Genomic DNA, 24,692 nt, shown 5'->3' with positions numbered 1-24,692 from the left:
CAAAATCTCAGTGGTGAAAACTGATTAAAGAGGCTAGGATATAGGCGTTAAACTAGAAGACAGCAATGATGGTATGGTTTGTGTGGACAATCACAGTGACAAAACACCTAAGTGTCAGTCCTCTCAGCTCAATAAAAACTTCTCATATACAAATATGGGGTGTGTTGAAAGTCTGTGGGGTTAGACAGATCATGATGAAGTGCCTGGGTATGTATGGATCAGAAATTGCTTTAACATTTACGTATTAGGTAAGGGTTTGACAGTGCAAGTGTCTAAACAGACGTCTTGTTTCCACTATACATTCAATGGGCTTTGGGGCTACCCTTTTCACCCATTGGCCTTTTGACCAGACTCTTTCCGTCTTTGGACTTTGTCAGTTATAGCACGGCTCTGGTGTATTTCTATTTCACCTATGATTATTGGTTATTTTGTTGTACCTTTCCACACCCAAAGTTGATCATGCACAGCAATGCACGAGGACATATTTTACTGACTCCTCCCTCTGTCAGCACTTTAACACTAGCATGTAGCTAACACATGGATGTATAAATATATGCGTGCAAGCATGTCTTTACATGAAATCACACAATAAAATCAGACCTAAAGGCTTTGCCAATGCCTGTTTCTAGGCAGAGGAAGAATTAGAATCGAGGGAAAGGTGGGATAGTGGGAGTCCATGGGTGCTGTCCGTGATCCCAAAGCATTTCAATGGTATACAGAATGCAATCACAGGGAATCTAGTGTACCAGATTGATTGGCTGGTGGTTATAGGTGTAGCTTCAGTTGTGGCAGCAAAGGGCTCATTACCATAAAATAGTCTTGAAGGTTTGTGGGTATGATCCCTAAGTCAGTAGGGGCTGGCAGGGCTGCATGGGTGTAGCTTTCCTGTCCAACTGCTGAGAAGTCCACGAATTATGAGGCGTACACTCAAAGCCGACACATCCTTCAAACTAATTTTCTTCCTCGTTTCACACATAGGCCAGATGCAGCCTTTTTTAAATGCCAAATTAAAGCTGTACTCTGTTGAAGGCTCAATGTGTAGTTGTCCAATATCTCTAAAGTAGATGGTAGCCTGCAATCTCTATATAAAGGTCGATCTTTATTTTCATTGTAATTAACATCTTTATTTTTTGCAAGCTTTACGTAATTATAGGAATCTCTCTGGATGGTTCTACAAATTCTGAACTACTGAGTTTTTGGTATTCCAACGTGTTAAACTGTTGCTCATATCTTTTTGCAACAAATGTCTGTTTTTGGTGTGTTTAATTTTGCACTAGCTATTCTACTTTTATTCTTAATGTTTTTAAACATCCTATCTCTTTTGTAGATGAGTAAGACATCAGGGTTTAACTGGTTTGCAGGGAAGGATAATGGTGCGACCATGTATTATAAGGAATAAAGTACCCACTGCTGTACACTGTAAAGATAATGCAAGCCTTCTCAGAGTTTTATGGCTATGTAGATGAATAAGACAGACAGCTGTGTTTTTTGTATAAACCTTAATTCTTCTATATGGTCATGGAACTCCTTGGTGAATTGCAATATTATTATAATGTATGGCAGGGGCTACTTTATACCATATATTATTGGGGTTACCTCATTAAAGATAAAACCCTGCCTCTTTCCCCAACATCTGACACAAATGAAACCACAAAACACAAGACCAATAGAGTAAATTATAACAGCTAAGAAAATACAATTATGTTTTGCATATATATCTCTCACAGCACTTCCCTCCATCACTCAGCTGGGCACTACACCTCAAGACAAGATTAGAGTACTTCTCTTGTCACTCATGCAAGACACAAAAACACTTCCCGCACAACATATCAAGAGACACAACACTGACAATCATGCCCTGCCAATGGTGTATCATGTTAACCCTCCAAAAATGCACCCTAGCGCTCCAAAATGGAGTATGATGCGCCATGTAAATTCTACATTACAATAGTGGCGTAATCCGTTTGACAAAGGTTTTTGGGTTGGACTGCCATTCCAGTACTCACATGTCATGCACACGAGCAGCGCTCGCACGATGTAGTCAACTGCTTTGCGCCACTGTTCTGCTGCACATGTCACTGCTTTCGGGATGATGATTTCAGCCGCGACGTAAAACTGCAGCGCATAGGTAATGAATATTCCAAAGGAGTAAAGGATCTTCACTGACTGGTAGAACCTGAGGACAAAGAGATAAATTATACAGAGGAAACAAAGAGTTACCTTAAGGCGAAACTCTGGTTACCAACACACAACTCTGCTGATGCACCTCAATTCAGTTTTGTGCTGAGGCACCACTACAATGCTATTTTGGTACCGCATAACACTCTTTGACAGTGCACCAGTGGTGAAGCTAGGGTGTCATATGTCCTGCAGCCCGGGAGGAAAATTGCCCAACAACTTTTAACTTGATAGTAAAAACATCTATATATTGGCTCCACCTGATTCCTGTGCCCTGGTGCTGCTGCACCATTATTAACTACGCCCATGCACCCACCTCAGTCCTGGTCTGTGCCTACAGCTTCTCCAGTACTAGAACCACACACAGATCAAAAGACTTACTCTTTGCTATCCCAGTAATTGAGCCAGCCACACACAGCTCTATTAACGCTCCTGAACACTAACCTGCACGTCAGCTGTCCTGGGGCCAAAATATTGCTTGGCACTTCACCACTGACCTAACCTGCAGCACCTCCACCTATTCTGAAGCCCATCCAGAGACCTGCAATTCCACACCGTAGAAGCCCTTTGCTATTCAAGTTCTCAGACCTCCACTCAGTTCTGCATTGCTCCTTACTTCTGTCCTCCAGCACCGCACTTTATCATATTTGAACCACCCAAAAATGATGTCTGCCTTTTGGTCAACCACAGCCACCCCGCCTCTGGCTTACTTTCAGAATTGATTCCACACTGTGTGATTGTGTGCAAACACCTAGGAACTCCCACTGGCTGAGGACATCTGCCATGGCAGTAAATCAGAGAGGTCGCTGAATGCCTGGAAACATTATTACTACCTTAGACACAACAGCAGGTCCGTCTTTAGAATTGATTTAAAGGGGCTACAGCTAAAAAAAACACTGGTGGGCCACCTACAACAGGCGTTTGTAAAGATTGTGTGAATGTGTTATATATAGACAAAGTACTTTAAACATTCAAAGCAGACTGTCAATTAAACATTACCATGGTCTAAAGAAGACTCAAGGTGTGGAGTTTCTCAATCACCACTGTTCTCTAAACTTCAAAAAACTCTCTTTTACAGTGTATTTGGTAGACACAGAAAATCTTTTTCTCCTCATGTCATTCTGAAATGCTCAACCAGCATTTTTCACACTTCATCTCCTTCCTCTTTCGCACCCTCTGCTCTTTCCACTATCTCCTGCACATACTGCCTTGCATCTCCTTCACTTCACTAATCCCAACACACAAAGAATGCAAAACCAAATCTGTACTCTGTTGAGGTCTCTATGAATACATTCTGCATTTTCTTCAAAGTTCACCCTGTCAATTTTTTGACAGTTGTGTACCTCCTCTACATCTGACCATTGCTCTGCCCACTCTACAAAGAGGACAACTATTGAATGAGCACATATTCCAAATCCCTTCATGAGCCACTTACAAGCATTGTGAGAAATAAGCACTGTGTTCGGTCTGAACAGCTCTGAGAAAGCATTTATGCATTTAAATCAAAATGTGTATAGTGTGCTGAGCAATTCTACACTCGAGTTCGCAAGTGTATTCTGATATGAAGCTAATGCTGTTGAAATAAATGAGCTATGACATGTTGAAGTTTGTTCTCCTGGCTTATAACTAGGCCTTAAAACCATCATGTTGAAAACGGATGAAACAGCATCATGTGTATTCTCTGTTTATAAAAACTGCTGCACATAGTGAAGCAAGATTGATTTCTGAATGACACTGTTCTCAAAGAAAGCCTGCTCGAGTGCCTACTGTAAACCATTTTTCCATGGATCTTCTGCTTGCATGCGGTATTACATTAATTCACTATGGTTCAATGTTTTTTATGTAACTAGTTAGATCTGACACCTCCGGATCACATTAGGTCAGAAGGGCTGAACCAATATTCATGTAGTTGGTTAGTAATAAGGTGATAGGGTTATGTGACATTTAAAAACGCTATAGATTTGTTGAAAATGTAATTCTTTCTACACCATGATAAGTTTGCAGTTCTAATGCTTCGGGAGGAAAATGGCTATATAAACCACTGAATTTGGAGTTGAACTCTAGAGAGACTTTTCCCATGCTACCAGGGTTGCCCTCCGATTTCTTACTGATTTTGCTGCATATATGCAACTTAGTCTATTTCTGATTTTGATTATTATTCTGCATTGTCCTATTACTGAGGGCCTTCAGGGCAATGGTTTTATGCATTTAAATGAGATCTGCTGAATCTGCAATTTACTGGTTCTTTACTGTAGCTTTCTGAATGTTTTAAAACCTTCATGGTGTTCCTAAATTCCACTCTAGAACTCACTTTTTGAGTCAATCCTTTCTTATTTGACTTTATTTTGAAATGCTGTTTTTGAACTTTGTCTCTAAGGCACATTGCCTCATGATTTGAGGGTAACAATCCTTGATCCACTGATCTCCTAAGCATGCCATACAGCTGTAAAACATTTGGGGCAGAGCGTGCCCATAGCTCTCAATTGTGGCCCAACCACACCCTCAACTCACACAGCTTTGTAGGTGTAGCTGCTTTCACACATATGCACTACACATGAGTAATATGTTGCATAAAAAAACTCTAGAAAAACACCATCCTGGAAAAAGCAAATACTCTTGTAGGGGAAGTAAGATTAAGAGAAATGTGAAATCTAAACAGTAACAACATTGCTGTTCCCGGGCCGAGGGGAAGTGTTTGATTTTGCTGGCTGCTGCGGTTACTGGAGGTGTAACACAAAGGGAGGGCAAATACATTTACAGATCAGGCACTGGCCTCACCAGCACCTCTTCTTACCAGCGATGTCACAACACAAAAGCTTGCTGGGTTCTGAATTGAGCCACCGAGGACCATCTTGGCATGGCTATAACTTACCATTATTCAAATCTTGTGCCCTGGGTGAACTATGAACACCACAATTACATACCAAGCAGTAAAAGGTCAGCGTGGGTACAGGCGCGTGGAGGGCGGGGGGTGCACTGGGGGATGAGGCAGAAGGTGCCGGGAGTAGGGAAAGGAACCACATTTCTATTGACTGAGGCAGCTGAAATGGACAAAAATATGGAAATTGTATTATTTATTGATACAACCGACCTTGAAGAACTTCACAGCTGGTGTGCTTAATTAATCTCTGATGATCCTCTACAACACTGGGGTTGTATGGCTTTACTGGCGGGTTATGATCAAAACGCTGAAAAAGCTCTGGGGGGAATGAATTGGCTGGCGAAAAATCAATCCCAACAAGTTATTCGTCCCAAAGGTTGCTTTGTAATGCAAATGAAGCCATCTATGAAAAGGTCATGGCTCCAATGCAAGAGCGGAGAGAGGTGCATAGAGCCCGGAGTACCACCTCTGCGCGCTGTGGGGTTGATCAACTGAGGCTGCTGAGGGCTCTAATTCACTAGTGGATGAAGGTCATGCATTGCTCTGGACAGTAATGACTGATCAGGACAGAAATAAGTGTAAAGGTCGAAACAAAATATGCATTTATTACCAGGGCGATTAAATGATTGTCCAGAGTTATATGAAGGGATTGTCTGTTTTAATATGCAGGAAGTATACTACTGTAAACAGTGAGCCCTTGAAAAAATGAACAAAAGTATCTAACTCTTAAGCGTCAAAAGTTATGCGTCACAAGTTATGCCTCCAAACAGGAAGGGGGGTAAAGCTGATCGGTATGGGCCAATAAGAAACAAAAAGGCCAATGTTATGCAATGTACTCAACGTTAAGTAGATGCCACAATGTCAGCAAACAGCAGGCTAGGTCCATGGAGCTGAAGTCTCCCAAAAAATACCCCATGAGAGAAGACACACAAGTACCTGTCTGTTCACTTGGGCTCTCAGCGCATATTCTTTGGAGAGAGAGGTGAGGGTACAGTAACATACATACAAAACAAAACGATTCAGGCAGTAGACTCCTGACTTTTGAAGCAAAACAATGCTTTACTTCAGTTGTCTCCCATCTGCAAATGCCTCTTTGTTTCCAAATCTCCCACTTTCCTGTTCTAAAATGCTGGCATGTATGCAGCAAGAGTACCACAATCAGCCACATTTTGCAGGTAGTACTTGGTGCGGTGCGGAGAATTATAGAGCACCTGGGCAAACACAGTAGCCACACTCGTCCTCCAATGCAGAAACATAAGATGGCGAGCCAGCGATGTGCTCCACAGGTTGAACTGCCACCATTCGATGCTAAGATAGCACTAAAGGTTATTAGGATTGGGTGATCCTGTCTGTTAGGGATGACACCCAGCGCTCACATGCAACTGCACGGAATCCCTGTCATTCTGCTAGGCCGCAGACGTGGCTTGTGTCTAAGCAAGACAGCAGATTATGACGCAGATTGTGTTGCTGGAGTTCAGGGTCAAAATCTGCAATCAGGTAGACAAAACACACTTTTCAGACAAAGGCCTGAGATTCCCCAATCTTTTTAACACTGGGCAGGATGTGAGCACTGGGAATGGCCTCGATCTGGTCTTCTAAACAATCCCAGTGCTTGTCTCGGGTAAGTCTTAAGACTGGTTTATGCGGTTAGTATTTACAGGAATCCCGGCTCTGTGAAGTGGCTTAGAAGTCCAATGCCAGTGAAGTATCTTTAAAATGCAAACAATCCTGGCCGCAAGCAAGCATTAAATTACAAATCTTTGCAGAACTGAACAGAAGAACATGGGTAAAATCAAACATGTTTTTTACTTCTGTAACACTCTGGTGCATTATCTATCTAATCGTAGATTCCTCACGTGGCGAATTTTCCTAAGTGCCAAAGGGGATCCATAAATTATTGAGATAGCTCCAGCACTGATAGGCGGCGCCATCGATCACCATTGTGACTCCGTCCCACCTCCAGACATAATGACATAGACATGCACAAAAGCACCACTCCTGGAAGATGATGTCAGTATATTCATTACACCGTTCAGCGCCCAAGAAACTGGAGCGTAGCTAACAGGATAGATTTTTGACATGAAGTGTGTGGAAGCTATCTTGAACCCTTATTAATTTCCAAAAGTCCAGTTCACAGAAATGGCAGGTGGGCAGTGGTGAGGAATCAGCAGTTAGACAGAAAGTGTGTTACCAAAGGTAAGTAACTAATTAATTTGATGGAAAGTCCATACCACAGAGTCTCACCTTGTGAATAAATAGCACAACAATCCCACCTTCAAGGATGTGGGTCTGCAGAGTGGACTACATCAGGAACTCTTGCAGGACCAGGACAACAAAATGGCCCTCCATATGGACTTGAGAATTAATATAGTTGTACTAGGTGAGAGTACGGACAGATGCCCCCATTTTGTCTGACAGATGCCGAAAGTTGGAATGCTCAATGTAAAGCAGTTGTTGAGGCCTTTGCTTTGGTGGAATGAGCCCATAGAGCCCCAGGAGGTTCCTTCTTGGACACAGTATAAAACTGTTTAATGAAGAGGACAATCCACAGGGACAATGTTCTTTTCTAGATTGTCTTTACTTTCTTTGCACCAGCAAACCCAACAGGTGATCATTCACTCGGTGCTCCTTAGTCCTATCAATGCTGAATCTAAGGGTACACCAAGAATCCAAATAGTGTAGCCTCTCCTGCACTTTAGAAGAGAGTGGAGAAAAGAAGAAGAGTGGAGAAAAAAAGCAGGAAGAGTGGTGGACTGCCTGAAGTGGAAATATGAGACCGCTTTTGAGAAAAAGGATGCACGGTCCTAAGAGACAGTTAGACAACAAAAAAGGTATTGTACAGAGGCTGAAACAACAACGCTTGCAGCAGTTATAGAAACTAGAAACATAGTCTTAAGAATTAGGAGTCTCAGAGAACAACTGTGAAGATTCCCCCCTCAAAAAACACATCAAGAACATTACAACTAAACTGAGGTCCCACTACAAAACAATAAAAGGGGCAGGGGAACATGTGTGAGAGACTTTATAGAAAATGCATCACAACAGCTGATTTGAATTATGAGGTTCAATCAAACCAAAGGAAGGTTGCATGGGGTGATAAACACCTCTGTCCAGTGCAAAGCGTGGCTAGGATAACAATACCACAAACAAAGGTATATGAGACAATTTAGCCTATGGAGGGTCAAATTGCTTCTCTGTGCACCAGGTAACAAACCTGGATCAGTGACCTGAATAAGCTGATTTGTAGAAGGGCTGTGAACAGCCAAAATGACAAACCATCACAGACAGTAGATCTAAGACCTCAGTTGGTTCGGCTTAATCCCATTGCATAAAGGTGTTTACATTACATACATAGCTTTATTCGGTTACTTTCAACCATAAAAGCAAAACAACCACCGGTAAAAAGATAAAAGATAAGTAAAAATTAAGTTAAAAAGGAAATAAGAGGAATGAAAAAGAACATCCTTTACGGCCTTAAAACACATAAAAACCAAACACCTAATCTCCTACTGACTGTCATTTAAATTAATCATGGGGTTTTGTTCCAGTCTAGGTGTGTGGTTAAGATTTGATGACTAAAACATTCCATTGTCAATTTTTCATGTTGTCCTTATTTTTGAAGTAAGTTCCGCATCAGCAACTTTCCCCAAGCGATTAATACGTACATGCCAGGCAGCTGTAATGTACTTACTAACCGCACAGGGTAAGGGGGGGCAACTTTCCCTCATCAGAATTCTTAAGGCAACAATACAATGTCTTACCCCCATATTTCTACACACTGGCCGTAACCACTTTCGACGCGCAATCAAATAGGCAGGACATAAAAACATAAAATGTACAATGGATTCTGTATTATGGGTACAGCTCGGACAAAAATCAGATCTTGTAGTTACACTCCACTTACTGCCATATGATTTGAGAGGCAGACAACCATATCTGAACTGGATATATAAACTCTTACTTAATGGGTCAAGAATTATATCCATAAAAGATTCAAAAGACGGATACCATTTAAAATCAAAAAATTGTGAGGTCAATCTGCCGTGAGTAGGGCACAGCAGATAGTTTTCCCTGACATAAGTCCAGTATACAGTTTTCAAATGATTCTTCTGCTCCTTCCTTATACTTTCTGGATGACTCCATAGCTCACTAAGACCCAATTTGTGAAACCATTTAGAGATGTGATTAAACCAGGGAATGGTGAGTACATTTGGTCTATCCAAGATGTCTTGGATAGACTCCTTGTATGTAGATAACTCAGGGGTGGACCAAACACGGACCCAAAAAAGCAGAGGTCGTAGGGCAACTAAATCTGTGATGCGTGAAAGGCCAAGGTCCTAGAACAATGGCAGCAGTGGGGTACTGCGAGGGCAGGCCAAAGTAGACCTCACGAAATTGTTTTCCCCCACTGCAAGCCTGCCAGTGTTTGAGGACCCCCAAATTTCTGCCCCATAGACCGCAGCACTTTGTGCCTTTGCTCTATAAATTTTAATAATTGGAGTAATCACTCTCTCGGAAGTAGACTTATGAAAACGAAGAATGGCTCCAGATGACTGTACCAGGCGAGCCAAACTTTTGTCAATTTGGGCCCCCCAATGCAGATTGTTGCTAATTCTCACCCCCAAGTAATCTATAGAGCTTACCAAACCTAGGGGCGTTCCATTGTAAAATATTGAATATCTCTTAGTGGGGCCACAACCCAAAGTCATGAGTTTAGTTTTGCTATGGTTAAGTTCCAGACCATAGTCACCGCAAAACGAACTGAACTTGTCCATGAGTACCTGGAGGCCCATAGGGGTTCTGGAGATCAAGAGAGAATCATCGGCAATAACAAAATTGGAATTTTATGGTGATTCAAAGATGGGGCATCATTTTGACAATTGGACACGACTTGCACCACCTCATTGATGAACAGTGTAAATAGCGTTGGGGCAAGAACGCAACCCTGGCGCACTCCTCTCTTGATGTCTATTTTGTCTGTGAGTTCCCCCTGATTGCCCCATCTTACTTGTGCAAATGTTTTTTCATGTAATCTTTGGATTAAATGCACTAAGTTCCCTGGGATACCAATTTTGTACAATACTTCCCACAGTTTCTCTCTTGGGACAAGATCAAATGCAGATCTTAAGTCTACGAAAGCCACATAGAGTTTTTGCTTAGATAAGGTGACATACTTCCAGAACAGTAATGACAGCCTGAAAACTTGGTCCATAGTATTAGTTTTGGGCCGAAACCCAGCCTGTAAGGGAGATACAATTTGCTGGTCTTGAATCCAATCAGTAAGCCTCTCTAAGACTTGTTTGGCAAACGTCTTCTGAAGGTGTTGATTGTGGAGGTTCAAATACAGTATGATACCTTGCTGCTAGGAGAGAAGTTCCTCCCAAAGAGGCTGCCAAAGTGAAGGGTCAGCAGTTGGACTACCAGACCCTACTGGCCATTTCTGGTGCCACTAGAATCACCTTTGCTCAGCCCCACCTGCCTTTCTTCAAGAACTGCAGGATCAGTGGCAGAGGTAGAAATGGCCAGTTGCACTGAAGGCAGAAGGTGCTTCCCACCTTAAGGATATGAAATCAGTGGGCAAAAGCCTGGACAACTACTAGTTTTGGTGGTGGTGACTCCGTCTCTTGAGAGTACTCCCCACATGGCAAAGATTCCGCATGCCACTCGTGACTGGAAACATCTGCTGAGTTTTTGTGGCCTGATGTTGAGGAATCTCACTAGGTGACTGACTACCACGGAAATCCTGTGACATGCCAGCCATAACCACAAGCCTCAGAGTCTCCAAAGAGAAAGTACAAGAGCATACACCACCCTGCTTGTTGAAGTTCCACACAACAGTTGTGTTCTCTGTCAGAATCTAGACCAATATGCCCCAATTTAAGGCAGAAATATCTTCAGGGCCAGTGGGATGGTTCTCAGCGCTAGAAGATTTATGTGATAGTGCTGCTTCATCAGAGACCTCTGACCTCCACCACGTCTAGGTCGCCACCGAACATCTTGTGTTACGTAGTGGGAGATGCAAATTCTGTCTGAAAGACATCACCTGAGTAAGGCACATTTAGCCGTAATCCTACTGAAAGGTCCACATACACCATATGGGCGTGAGGCACCAGTAGGACGACAATGGTAAGTGAATAAGCAGCCTCAGCACCATCAAAGCAAGATCTTGCTTGAAAAAACAGAATCCTAGTCTGAAAGTGACGCCTCATTGCAGGCAAGAAGGCCGTTTGGGAAACTGTGTCCAGAATAGCCCCAGTAAAGGGAATCCTCTGCAATGGGCTGGAGAAAGGATTTGGGTGTGTTGATAAAATCTTCAGGGTGGACAATAATAACACTACTGCCTGAAAGTGGCTCAAGTCTAGCTGCAACATGCCCGCCTTCAGTTGCCAGTCATTGAAGTACGGAAAAACCTGCAAAGATGAGCCTAAACCACTGGCATGAGCTTCATAAAAACCCAAGGGGCTTAAAAAAGGTCAAAGGGGAGTACAGTAAACAAACCATAAAGAAGAGACACTTCCTGTAGGACTGCACAACTTGCAAATGAACATACACATCTTGAAAGTCCAAGAACATAATTTGGGGCCAGATATATCATTTAATCCAATAGCGATTACCAAATTGCGATTCTTTGCAAATCGCAATTAAGTAATCGATATTGGATTGTATGAAACTCCAGGAGTTTCATACTGCGATCCGCAAGGACTCGCAAATGGACCTACCTCATTAATATTAATGAGGTAGGTCGCAAATTGTGAGCCATTGCGAATGGCTACAATCACAGGGATGGTGGCCTGCTGGACTCAGCAGACCAACAGGTCTGTGACTGCTTTTCAATAAAAAAATCTTTTTTTTTTTTTTTTAAATGCAGCCCATTTTCCTTAAAGGAAAACGGGATGTGCTTAAAAATTAAAAGTTTTCTTTTAATTTTTTAAGAGTAGGTAACCTTTTTGCATGCATTCCCCTTTGCGAATGGGTTACCACCTACTTGAAGTAGGTGGTAACTGTGATTGTTTTGTGACCGTGAATGCGGTCGCAAAACAATCATACATACCTCTGCGATCTGGTATTAACAAGGGGCGCCCTTGACATGCCCCTTCCTAATACCGAATCGGTATGTAGTCGCAAATCCAATTTGCGATTCGGTAATAAGTACCGAATCGCAAATTGGAGTTGTTACATACCAAAACGCATTTCGCAAAAATGTTTGATACATCTGACCCTTGGTCTTCAAGATCAAAGGTCTACAGAACTTAAGAAAGTGTCAAATTTTTAACTCCTTCTAGCGAAAGCAGTTCAAGAGCCTGAGGTCTAGAACTGGTCTTAGACCCTTGTCCTTCTTCTGAACTAGAAAACACCGGGAGAAACACACTAACTCAGGTACCAGTTTGATCGGCCCTTTGACAAGCCAACATTATCTCTTCCTGTTTCAAAATTGTGGCACGATCTGCTGACTCAGTGGAGTAAACTGGGGAAGGTGGAGAGAGTGCCCAGAAATGGAAGAGCATAGTTAACTTTGATAATGTGAAGGTCCCACTGGTTCAAAACAATACAACCCAACTAAGAGAGCCAATCATAGATTAAGCTGCTTATTGGCCTCGACATGAGAGTAAAAGATGATCTAAAGAGATTTAGCAGCGATGCCTTCCAAGGGGAAGGATGAGTGCTGGTGCTTATCCTTTGGAATCATGCCTGTCTTTGCACCATGGAAAGTCTGAGGTGGTTACTGAGTAGGTTGAGAGGGTTGAACCTGGTGATATGCAATATCCCTCCCATAACCTCTGATGCAATAAGCAAGCAGTGGAGTGTATCCCCAGTGAGTGGGCAGGAGCTCCAGCTGTCTTTCAATTTCTCCAAGGCTACATCAGCGTTCTCACCAAACTACCTAAATCCAACAATTAAAGCCTGGACAGCCACTGAAAATTTTGTGAAATGCATCGAATCATGCTGTCAAATAATGACTCTGATGCCCATAGAATGGGGGCGTAAAATCTGTAGTCTGCAGATGAGAACATAGCAGCATTCAGATCATCACAGACTGTCTGTTCGAAGGTGTTGTGCATGTCCCTTGGCAAAGCTGACAACACCCTTCATGCAATGTCCCAAACGGTGCAGGGAGACAAACACCATTCTGTGAGCATACTGCCAAATTAGGAAAATAAAACGCTTTCCCCATAATGCCAATCATCTTGATTAATTGTACAGTGGAGTGAAAAAGAATCCAGATGCACCTTAAATGGAGGCCCCTACCACAAAGCACTCTGGTGTTGGGTGTTGTGTCAAAAATGTTGATCACCTGGGGCTAGCCTGTGGCACCTTCAAATGTGGCGACTTACTGCTGGTGATGAAAATGTCATAGACCTAGCAGCCAAGACTGACTTAATCAGGGCTTGTTGAAGAGCAGCAAAGGATCAGGAGTGGCTGCCCAGACAGACAGGTTTTCACGAGGTTAGCTTTAGTCTCTTCTGAGGGATGGGTTAATTCCAGGATTTCCAAAGCCCTGTAAACCACTACCGCTAAGTAGGCTCTTTGTTCCTTAGGAGGCACTAATGGTGAAGGTGAACCAAAAGCATACTCTGGAGAGATTTCCATACAACTGGTGTTTTGGAAATTGAGTTAAAAGCCAGCATCTTTATAAAGAGATGGAAGCAAACTATCCATCCCCTCATCGTCATCGTGCGGAACATGTTGAAAGCCTACAATGTTCAAATCCTGTCCAAAAATGTCCTCCAGCCTCGAAAATTACTGTTGCTGAGACCGAGGGACTGGAGGGAGCCGACGCCAACAATTTACTTTGGTAATTGTGCATCTAGGCATTAGGCAGGCTCCAGCTGAAAATGGTTCCCGATCAGAAGCCTGAGTCAGTGGTGGCCACAAAGCCAGTGGTGGCCATGCAGCTGGAATCATATGCGGTATCAACAGAAGACCAAGAGGTAAAACCTGTGGCACAGTGGTTGCAGTATGGCCCAGTGCCACAGGGGGAGCAGGCCATTTGTTTGAAGTCAATCAGTGCCGCAGGAAGGACCCACTTGAGGAAATTTACCTGGAGGTTACAACAGCTCCAAGAGGCTAGAGATGCACCAAACGGAGCCGGAAGAAACTTAAAAATCTGCAGCTGTGCTTCCGTGAAGGCAACAAACTGTTGCAGAGTCACATATGACCCAAGAAACTTGTGGCACAGGGGCTCCAAGTTTGCCATTGGGACCTAGTCAGACACACAAGACAAAGTTGAATGCAGTGACATCCGATTGCACGACGTTCCCATGGATCAGCAGCATCTGGCTGAGAGGGAGCTATGTATGGGCTTTTTGTGCTGCTTGCTTGGTGTGTCCTCTGACTTGTCTTTTGACTTTGTGTTAGACCTACTTCACAAGGGCAACTAAAGGAAGACAGACTCGTTCTGTGTGCTGCGATGTTTAGTTGGCCCTCTTTTCCAAGATCACCTACAGGTGCATCAAGAAACACAAGTTGAAGCCATGCTTGGTCACAAGGCTCTCTTTGCACAGAAGTAGAGTATTTGCCGTGCTTGCCCCGGCTCTTGGTGAAGCCTTAAGGTAGCCCGCGCAGACTCGTTATGAGGCTTAAATTCTGACACAAAAACATTGTTAAGAGTGTAGTGAAAAGGGAGGGAACGCACAGTCGGCACAACACACGGACAGCGGGGTGTGGGGCGAATGGGGAGCAAGGAGATAAAAGACGTGCAGAAGAAGAGCGGCAGAGGTGCAGAGGAGGAGAGACAACACGGACATGTACCGCGTGAGGCCCGAGCTTCAGGGACAATGGGCAGAGAGACCTTGCGAGTGCACAGCTGAGCAGTACACCGCATTCTGGTTATCCGGCGGAAGGAGCATATCGTGTGAGTCTTCGAGGAGGTACAGAAAGAGGACAGAAGAGCCGCCGAGATGAAGTGCGCGCAACGCACGCACTAGACTCTTCCATTCTTTTTACCGCGCTCTCGAACCCTTTGAAGTTACAGAAATCAATTAAGTGCCAGCCACGCGCCAGCTCGCGGGTTGGTGGGGGGGAATCAATTACCAGATGGCAGCCAGGTGTAATCCGACTGCTTCCAGTGATGATTACAAGTCCACCGTTCCAGAGAAGGAATATGTCCCGGGCTGCTTCTGCCTGAGAGAGCCGGCCCCTCCCATCCCCAGTGCTGGAGGCAGGAAGTACCTCACAGGGGCGGATGCACATATACTGCACCCTGAGAATGGCGAAGGCCTGGTCCATGCAGGGGGCATTAGTGGCCACAGAGTGGTAACCAAGCTGAGGTCCCGGAACAGCCATCAGTGCAGAGGAGTTCATTGTGGCGTCACATCCCGCAAAAGTCCCAGGTGGTGGGGAGGGAAGCGGGCCAAGGGTCCCACCATGATACCCTAAAAAGAAGGCTATGAATATTGCCGGGTAGCAGGTTTGACCTGCCGTTTTTAAAAGGGCTAACCAGACCTCGCGCAGCATATATTTTAAGCGGGCATGGTATGATCCTAATCAAAAGGATAGGAAGATGTCCCCATCCCCCGGCCCCCCTTTCAAAAGTCCTGAAAACGTGGGTAAGGGAAGGCGAGAGGGAGACTGTGCCCGTGCGCGTGGGTGTGGTAGAGGAAGAGAGTAAAGTACAAGCTGCAAGTACGGATCAGCCAGGGTGGGATCACGGCCTAAGTAAGGTACACATTGTGGGAAGTAAGATGAACTCACCTCTTATAAGGACTAGTAGTTGGGACAGGGGGACACATTGCACACTGGGACACAGCACTGGGAGGGAAGAGGCACAAACTATACACATGAATAAGTCGTGGGAGAGAGCACCACAGTGCACTATACACACCAACAAGACTTGCAAGGGAAGATAGATTGGACACGGGGCCAGTCCTGCGGTGGGAAGGGGGCACACGCACTTAGCATAAACAGCACTGCAAGCCACGGGTCGGACCCAGCGCAGGAATGGCTGAGAGGCAAGTAGTCAGCACGGCCACGCTGATCTGCACACATTCCTCAGCGAGACCAATGAAGACCCGAGCACCTAGGGCACACGGCACCTGCACACACCCCGTTTATCAGCAGCAGAGGGCAGATAGGCACACGCCACACATCTTGGCAGTAAGGGTGTGCCCTTAATTCTAGGTAAGGACAAGGCGGAAGTCCTAAAAAAAATAAGTTGGGGAATAACTATGTTAAGCAGTATGCAAGATTCATAAAGGCAGATGACATCACAGCGCAGGCATCTCATGTAGCATCTCAGGAAGTTACATCAAAGGAAGTGGCATCACAACCTATGATCTCACAGGAAGTATCATTCCAAGAAGTGATACCAGTTCCTAACACCTCGGACACATATTTAGCAGTTCTATCATATTTGAGTGCATACCAAGATTTGGCAAGTGAGATTTGCGCAGGAGTTGTGCCTAAAAAAGTGAAGCAACCCCGACGCAAAACCTGTGCCTCAACTTATACATTTATTTATTTTTAAAACCCTGACACAAAGAAATTGGCAGCAGGGAAAAATGTGTCAGTATGTCTTTTCTGCTTAATTGGTTGCAAAGTCTGCATTTGAAAATATCTTATGGGGTTAAAACACCTGCTGCAGTGATATTTGTGTGCCCACTAAATCTCAGGGACTAATAATGATAAAATAACTATGGAGTTTAACAGATTTGCTGGAGAGATCTGCGTTTGGTTTAGTTTCAGTTATGACTCAAAGTGGCATAGAGGGTCAATATGTCTATTGCAAAGCACATTATGTAACTTACAGGTGACAGATTTTATTTTATGTAGCTAGGTAAGTGGGTCACTGCTTTTAACACAAATATCCTTTTGTTACTGATAGTTCATAAATTCAAATCCTTCTAATATAGCACGTCCTATAAAAAGGACATGTGATGAATACACCTTGTAACGCTTACTGTGTTATGTTTGATATCCTGTACATTGATTTTCACACATGATTTAGTTTCTGTGTATACTGTTTATGTGTGATGTAAAGTGCTCTGACATCCTGCATTGGAATTAACAGTGATATAAAAGAAATATAACAAAATAATGGTATTTAGATTGTTATTTGCTTAACTACTGGGACAGACCAACACATCTGACATTCTTAGAGTGTGTGCATATCTCTAATATACAGGGACTGATCAAAGTCAAAAGCATACCTCTCTTAAGTAAACCTCAGGTAATATAATAAGATGTGTGCCTTTGGTTTCCCCTCCCTTACGTTAGGTGTGAGGCTCCAGACAGCTCCCAGTCAGGTTATGGAACAAAAAGAGGCCTGATGGCCACTTAACTTTGGCCTTTGTTTTGTAGAGGCCACCTCCATAACAGCTGCTGGGAGCCCATAATGACTGGTTTGAGCCGCTGTGTGGGACCATGAACAAAGTAGGAATGCCCCTGCCCCCCAACCTATACAAAGCACGCCAAGGTCGGAGGGAAAAAGGCCTGGGTAAATGGGGGCCCAGATAATGGTTTAAACCACTTTATAAGGAGGGACGTGCCACTGCACCCCATGGGGCACCTTGGGCTCGCAAGATCACCACTGTGGTTGGGTAGCAGACACCTGTCGCTGGTAGATGACCGCTCCATTGTGCGGTGACACAACTCTGAACGGCAGAAGGAACACTCCATCAGACCAACACCGCCTCCACTGGATCACCGCCGCGTCCGGGTGGAACTCCATGAGCAGAGGAGCGCTGCACATCCAGCAGAGACGAAACAGTGCCAGAGGAAAAGCCATCACAGCCACTGGATGATTGGACAGAAGGATGTGGAGACCTGGCTCCGCCAACAGGAAAGAGGTGATCTCCCTTACAGGGGATGAATAACAATTATGGACCCAAGCTCCAGAGCAGGAGCGGAGCTCGTCGAAGGGCAACAAGGCTTTGTGCAGCTACCCCCCTCACCCCGTGCTCGGTGGCCCAGGGGGATACATTTGAACAGCAGTTCTAGTTGCCTGGCATCCTAAGTTTGGGGACAGTGGCTCTGGGGGAATCATTTCAAACAGAGGTCGGCTGGGGGGGGAGGGCAACAATCACAAAAGGCAGCCAAGCTTTTTGCATGTGACCCCGGGGGATAACAATTAGGAGAGGTAGCTGAAGCTTGGCACAGCCGTCCTAGGGGACAACAATTTAAAGGAGGCAGTCATTAAAGCAGCAGTTAACGTTTGCCATGTTTAACATTTTTTTATGAGTCCGGGGGGATAACAGCAAAATTATGCATCAGTAGTTTTGAATTTTGCTTCCACTGCAGTCTCTACACACGTGGCAACACGACCCGCCCACTACTACTGAGCTTGGCACATAAACATCCAAAGCAGAGATTTGGGGAACACATGCAAATTTGCTCTTAAAGGGGCAGGACACAACACAACAGAACTTTAGGAAATATATGCAGCATTCAAGGTCTTGTACAGTTGGTACCAAAGGCCCCTCTAAAGCAAGAGTTCAATCCCACCACTGGCGGCAAGGTGCCAGAGGTGCCCCTTGGGCAGCGGAACAAAGGAAAGTGAGTTGAGGACAAACCTGCTGAGGGGACACAACCCAGCTCACGATCAGCACTGCTGGGAAGGATGGGTAAAGCCCATGCAGGCGATGCAACTCAGACCCTCCAACACCCCCCCACCCACCCCTTCCACTCCTTAAAGCTCTGCAGGTCCAGAAACAACTGTGAGGCAACGCAACCCAGCCACGCATGCAGACAGCATGGAGAACCAAGGGCAAAGTGAGCAGCCCAATGAAATGGAGGAGATGCTGTGCCTGATGAGGACGAGGACCAAGAAACATGGAAAAGACTGGCTGCACTACAAGCTGGGTGAGAAGCCAGGAGAGGGTTCCAGCACACTGCAGGATAGCAGGCCATCAGGCACCATGGGGGATTCAGAAGACACCAAGGAGAGGTTACCAAAACCAAAGAAGCACCAGATAACTCAGAGCAAGGTCCCAAAGAAAGGGGACACTATGAAAGGGCTTGGGCGGGCAGACCATTGCCTGCAGCCATCCAGACGACGGAGGGATCCAGAAAGAAGGCGGCTAATGGTGAGCATACCAGTGCAACAGTCAATAGCTCAGGAATGTTTGAAATCATATGCACCCTTATTGGTTAATGGCACTGGTGCAGCATATGGACAGGCCCTCTCAGATGGAGAGGTAGCAGCACGATCCACCAGCATGGGTGGAGGAGGTGGGAGGGTGTCTTGAGGGGGTAGAGGGGAAGTGGAGGCAGGTTTCAGAGAGACAGAGCAGGGTAGCTCAGCATCATCCAGAACAGCCTGGGGCAGCACGTCAGGTATCAGCGCATCTACTACGAAACCCTAGCCTTAGTTGGGCTTTCGCAAGGCCCTCAGCATGGACAGCCATCAATGATCACAAAAGCAATGGGATGGGCAAACCTCACCCCCTTGTCAGTAAAAGAGAGAATCTTGAGGAAGGAGTTTATTGATAATTTTACACTGCTAGAGAAATTTCTAGAGGGCTTGGGAATATGATAAGAAAGAGGGGGATAGGCAAGAGAGGAAAAGGGTGAGGAAGGAAAGGAATTTTGGTAACTGACTTCATGCATTCAGGGTAATGGCATGCATCAATGTGCATCATTCCCCCACTGCACCTTGAACCTCTGTCTATGAGTGCAAAACACAGGAGAGACAGGCAATTTCCAGGAGATGCATGGTTAGAATATGAAAAGGGCTTCAGGTTAAAAATACAGATCCACCCTGAAATGGAGTGGAATGAGGAGGACGTATCAGGATACATCCACAAGATGATGGTGGTAAAAGAGGTGAAGGCATGGGCTGGAAAGGGAGAGTAGCCCTTTCGGAGCCCCCCTTTAGAGGGAAGCAGGACAAGCATAGATCATTTTACAAGCCCAAGGCATACCTCTGCTGGAGAGCACCTACAGACAGCGGGGTCACCAGCAATTTGCTGGAAGTACGACTCAAACAAGTGCACATGGAGGCAGCATGCATGTTTAGGCATGCCTGCTCAGCCTGCGGAGGTGGGAGAGGATATCACCCTGCCTCAGGGTGTAGGTGCAACAAGCATCACATGGACAAAAAAAAAGAAGAACTACCTGCGGAGACAGGAAGGCTGGGGGTGACCACGAGGGATGGGGACGTTTCCCTCTAGCCAGGTCCCCCATTAACACACACCAGCTCAGAAGGCTAGCAAATGGGTACACTAACAAAGAGGGGGCTGTTTTGCTAGTGAGAGGTTTTGAAGAACAGTTTAGAATTCCATTTGAGTGCACCATCTCTTCAGGTGAGGTGAGGAATTTGAAATCTGCACAAGAAGACCCAGATGTGCCACAGCAGAAGATCAAGAATTAGAAAGACCTGGGGCGAGTGGAGGGGCCCTTGTCCCCACCCTTCCCAAAGGGTTGGTAATCTCACCCCTGGGGGTACTACCCAAGAAGGAGATGAGCAGTCCGTACTCATTCACCATCTTTCGTTCCCAGAAGGAGCGTCAGTAAACAATGGGATTAGCCCTGAAGTGTACTCAGTGGGGGTAGTCCACAGTGGAGGGTACCATAGCTCTAGTAAAGGCAATGGGTAGGTGGTCCCTCATGGCGAAAGCGGACATTAAGTCTGCCTTCCAAATCCTCCCAGGGCACCCAGACAGTTTTCACCTGCGAGGCTTTCAGTATAATGGAGAGACCTGCTTTGACAAGGCAATGCCAAAGGGATTCTCAATATCCTGCTCATACTTTAGCACATTGCTGGAATGGGCCCTGCACAGGTGACACCTGCTGGGAGGCAAGCTGCACTACCTCGATGATTTCCTGTTTGTGGGACAGCCAGGGATGGAACAGTGCAGAGACACACTGAGGTCATTCAAACAGCTAACCAAAGAACTGAGAGTGCCACTGGCAGTAGACAAGACAGTGGGCCCAGCTGCAGAACTAGTGTTCCTGAGGATTGCGCTGGACTCAGGAGCTGGCACATCCCGGCTGCTGGAGGCCCACATCATTGAGATGAGGGATGAGACAAGGACAATGTACAGCAAAGACAAGGCAACACTCCGCGACCTACAGAGACTGACTGGCAAACTCAACTTCGCTGCCAGGGTCGTACCAGCTGGGCAAGTGTTTGCAAGACACTTGACCAGACTGATGGCAGGTTGCGCGAAAAACATCATGATGTCAGGCTGAGGGCAGGGGTAAAAAGAGACTTGGTAATGTGGGATTTATTTCTTGCTCTCTTTAATGGACTCCTTATATAGAGGGAAGGATGGGTGATGGCTAAGCAGATAGCTCTGTTCACAAAAGCAGCTGGCAGCCAAGGTTTTGGGCCAATACTAAGAAAAGAGTGGTGCACTAGCAATGGCACAGGAGATGGCAGGAGCTGGGAATTAACAAGACTATCACTTTCCCCGAGTTGTTCCCCATTGTGGTGGCCTTGACAGTGTGGAAATGTAGGCTGAGGGTCCTGAAAATTACGCTAAGGTCAGACAATCAATGGGTAGTGCAGACAATAAATACCAGTATAGCGAGTCTCTTGCACATACTAAGGTTGATGAGGTGCAGAGTAAGATTACAGCTAGAGGTGAACATCGACATCAGGGCACATGTCCTGGGGGTGGAGAACTCACTGACGGATGCGGTCTCTCGTTCTCAGATGAGCAAGGTCTGAAGGATAGTGCCAGACGCATAACAAAGGATGACCCCTTTTCCAGAGGATTGGTGGGAGCTGACGGAACTGACTTGTCAGTTCTAGTCGAGCAGGCCCTCACGCCTGGCACAGCAAACATTATCACAAATATGTAAGCACCGTTATGCTGGTGTGCGGGGTGCAATCACTGGGGGATCCAGGAACCACTGCTTGGGCGGTGGAACGCTTCATTGAATTGGCTTACCTGCAGAAGAAGACAAAATCCTGGGCACAGGCCCATCTAGCAGCAGTGGCCCATTTTTCTAAGGTGAGCTCAAGAAAGGATTTCACGGCTGCATGTTACATCAGGGCAGCTATGAAGGGCTTGAAGCGTGTGGAAGAGGAGAAGCAGGAGACAAGGCGACCTATAGACTTTAGAAAACTGAATTATGTGATGGATACTCTTGAAAGAGTGGCAAGTACTCCTTTTAAGGTTTCCCTGTTCAAGGCAGCTTTCTCAACAGCATTTTTTGGGGCATTCGGGGTGAACAAGCTCATGGCCCCAGCAAATAAGGAAGCCTTAGCTGATGTAACCAATCAGGGGGTGTGTCGCAAGAAAAACTGACCGGAGCCTGCCCCAGAACAATTTGGGTGGTCGGGCACTCATTCCTTCACAGAATGCAGCCATGGTAGACCTCCAGCAGCAGCAACAGACAGGCAGAAGCTACAAGTATCAAGTGGCGGGGCTACTTGGCGATGAGATGGGGGCAACCCTGTGATACTGGGCAACGGCTTCTAGGTACCCTAAGGTTTTGATTTTACACTTATAGGCAATGACATAGTGCAGCGAAACGTTCTTGGGCCAACATTTTCTTTATTGACAAATGGGATGATGTGATGTGAATGTACATACTGGAATTGGCTAAGTGTGGTGGTTATTGACCCAGCTGGAATTTAAAATAATAAATCTCTCTCCCTGTGTGCATGTTGCTGCTGGGAACGAAAGCCAGGTGCATACAGGTGCTGCTGGATGTGTCCCTGTGTCTGAAACCTACACTGAGGGGAATTCAGCATGTTTTAGTGGGTCTCAACTGGCAGGGTGGATGTCATCTACCCTTTAAAAACAGTGGGTGAATGCCATCTATCTGCGTGTACCCCTAACTTGTGCCCAAGGTAAGGGATGGGGAGACGAGTGTTTAGGAAAGAACTTTCCTACATAAAAGGCTGAAAAGAAAAAGAGCCTAGAAAACCGAATAGCAAAGAAAAGCACAATAATATAATATACTGAGTTTTGTAGGGGAAAGGTGTTTTCTTTTGTTCCTAATGTAAACTTTTCACCCTTCCAGCTGTGGTGTCAGCAAACCCAGAAATATTCTCAAGGATGAAGACTGATCACTTCAGCACGAACAGCAGTGCAGCACCTCGAAGCTGCCTGTGTCTGCCCTCTAACAGAGATGCTAAAAAGCGTGTCGCTCCAAAGTCAAATAACCTGATGTTGCTTGGACTTCTGCAATAATGCAGCTGAAGAGATCTACATTTGAGGGCAACACTAGCGGATCTCATGGTGCTGCTGCGCATCCCATTAATGTTGCAGGTGGAGTAGTAGAAAGCAGACCGGCACAGCACAAAGAATTTCTGTAGTTTTTTTTATTGTGTCGTCATACGGGGCCAGTTGTAGTTCCTACGCTCATTGGGGCTTTCACTATGATAGGTAGTGAAGCTTTTAGCTTGCCCCATTGTTTTAGACTGTGAGCATATTCTCATTTGCTGCACGGTTCGCAATGAAGCATCTCCCTATTGTGCAGATGGACAAGCTAAGGCAATAAACCCCCTCATATAAAAACACTGTGTGGCTTAGTGTCAGAATCTGTGCACGTATCTTTTCTAGATGCATCTACGTTACCAAGGAATGTTCAGGCTTGTGCTCTTTATTTTGTCAGGTTTAATTATTATTTGATCTGTGCCTTTGTAGGTCATTAGTTTGACAGAGTTTGTGTGATCAATAGAAAATAGCTTAAAGAAGCCCTACTCAGAGAGATTTGGCTCAGTTCGCATGGCAATCTGCCTCCCTAAAGCTTGTGATTGGATGGAAGTTATTTCCTTTCAATGAAAATGAGTGTTTGTATTGCACTTATTTTGCTCAACAGAGTAGGTCTGAGTTGTTTACTGTGACAAGCCAATGATCAAACCGTAGGCTTAATTTTTGGGAAATATTATGTCTGCTTTATAGGTCTGACCTATTTATATTATGAAAAGTTATAACAAAGTTAGCAGGCTTGAAGGGGTTGTACATTGCGAACGCCATGACAAACAATGAGGATTTAGGTGTTCAACACTCTGACAAAGACAGAAGGAAGGATTTTTACTGTGTGAACTCTTTGACAACCACAATAGGAATGGGGTTTACTTTGTCAACTCTCTGACAAATGCAGAAGGAAGTAGTTTACGAACAGCCACAATAAATGTTTAGTGTTTCTAGTAAAAGGGCTAATGTTCATGTCAATGTATGCTTTGGGTCTGCTTAAATGTCTTCTCTGGGGAGAGGCCACATGATCATATTTAGTTGTTTATGTTCCAGCTAAAGCCAGCCCACTGCCTTTATTGATTATTAAATGTAGACCCCTTGCTTTACACTGCAATCGAGTTAACAAAGGATTGCTGATTGTGAAAAGCCTCATGGTTTTCAATATGACCATTGACGGTTTTTGTGCCTGGAGCTTGCTTGTGTTCAGACTGTCACACAATACCTCACAGATAACAGGAACAGGCTACAGTTTCAAGTTTAGTCGCCCCCGTTATATTTATCTAGGATAGGTGATCTGCATTCAGGTTAATCAACAAGGCCCCTGTAAATGGGGTTTCAATTTGGAATTCCATCTGAAATGTTCTAATTGTTGTTCCCTTTGATAACATGTGGTGTGTGTGCATTAAAATACTCATTTCTTTTTGAGGTAAAAGCATTGGCTGGACATTGATTAATTGTGTGGTAAACCTCTGAATTGCTGTTTTCTACTTTTCCTGCCCACAGTACCTCCCTGAGTCAGGCTTTGACTGCCCTCCCTAGTT

General features: G+C 45.1%; 1 protein-coding gene across 2 annotated transcripts in view; it reads right to left on the bottom strand.

The window, feature by feature from the left end:
* The window catches only part of LOC138245726 (proton-coupled amino acid transporter 1-like), a 391,946-nt gene that overhangs the window by 112,743 nt on the left and 254,511 nt on the right, over positions 1-24,692 (bottom strand). For both annotated transcript variants that reach the window (XM_069199585.1, XM_069199586.1), the window contains exon 10: positions 2,007-2,176. In XM_069199585.1, the coding sequence (XP_069055686.1) occupies positions 2,007-2,176 (170 nt within the window). The remainder of the gene's footprint in view (positions 1-2,006; positions 2,177-24,692) is intronic.

The sequence above is a fragment of the Pleurodeles waltl genome, chromosome 7 (assembly GCF_031143425.1).
Source record: "Pleurodeles waltl isolate 20211129_DDA chromosome 7, aPleWal1.hap1.20221129, whole genome shotgun sequence".
Taxonomy (NCBI): domain Eukaryota; kingdom Metazoa; phylum Chordata; class Amphibia; order Caudata; family Salamandridae; genus Pleurodeles; species Pleurodeles waltl.
The sequence above is the reverse complement of the archived record's forward strand: the minus strand, read 5'-3'. Positions and strand labels throughout refer to the sequence as shown.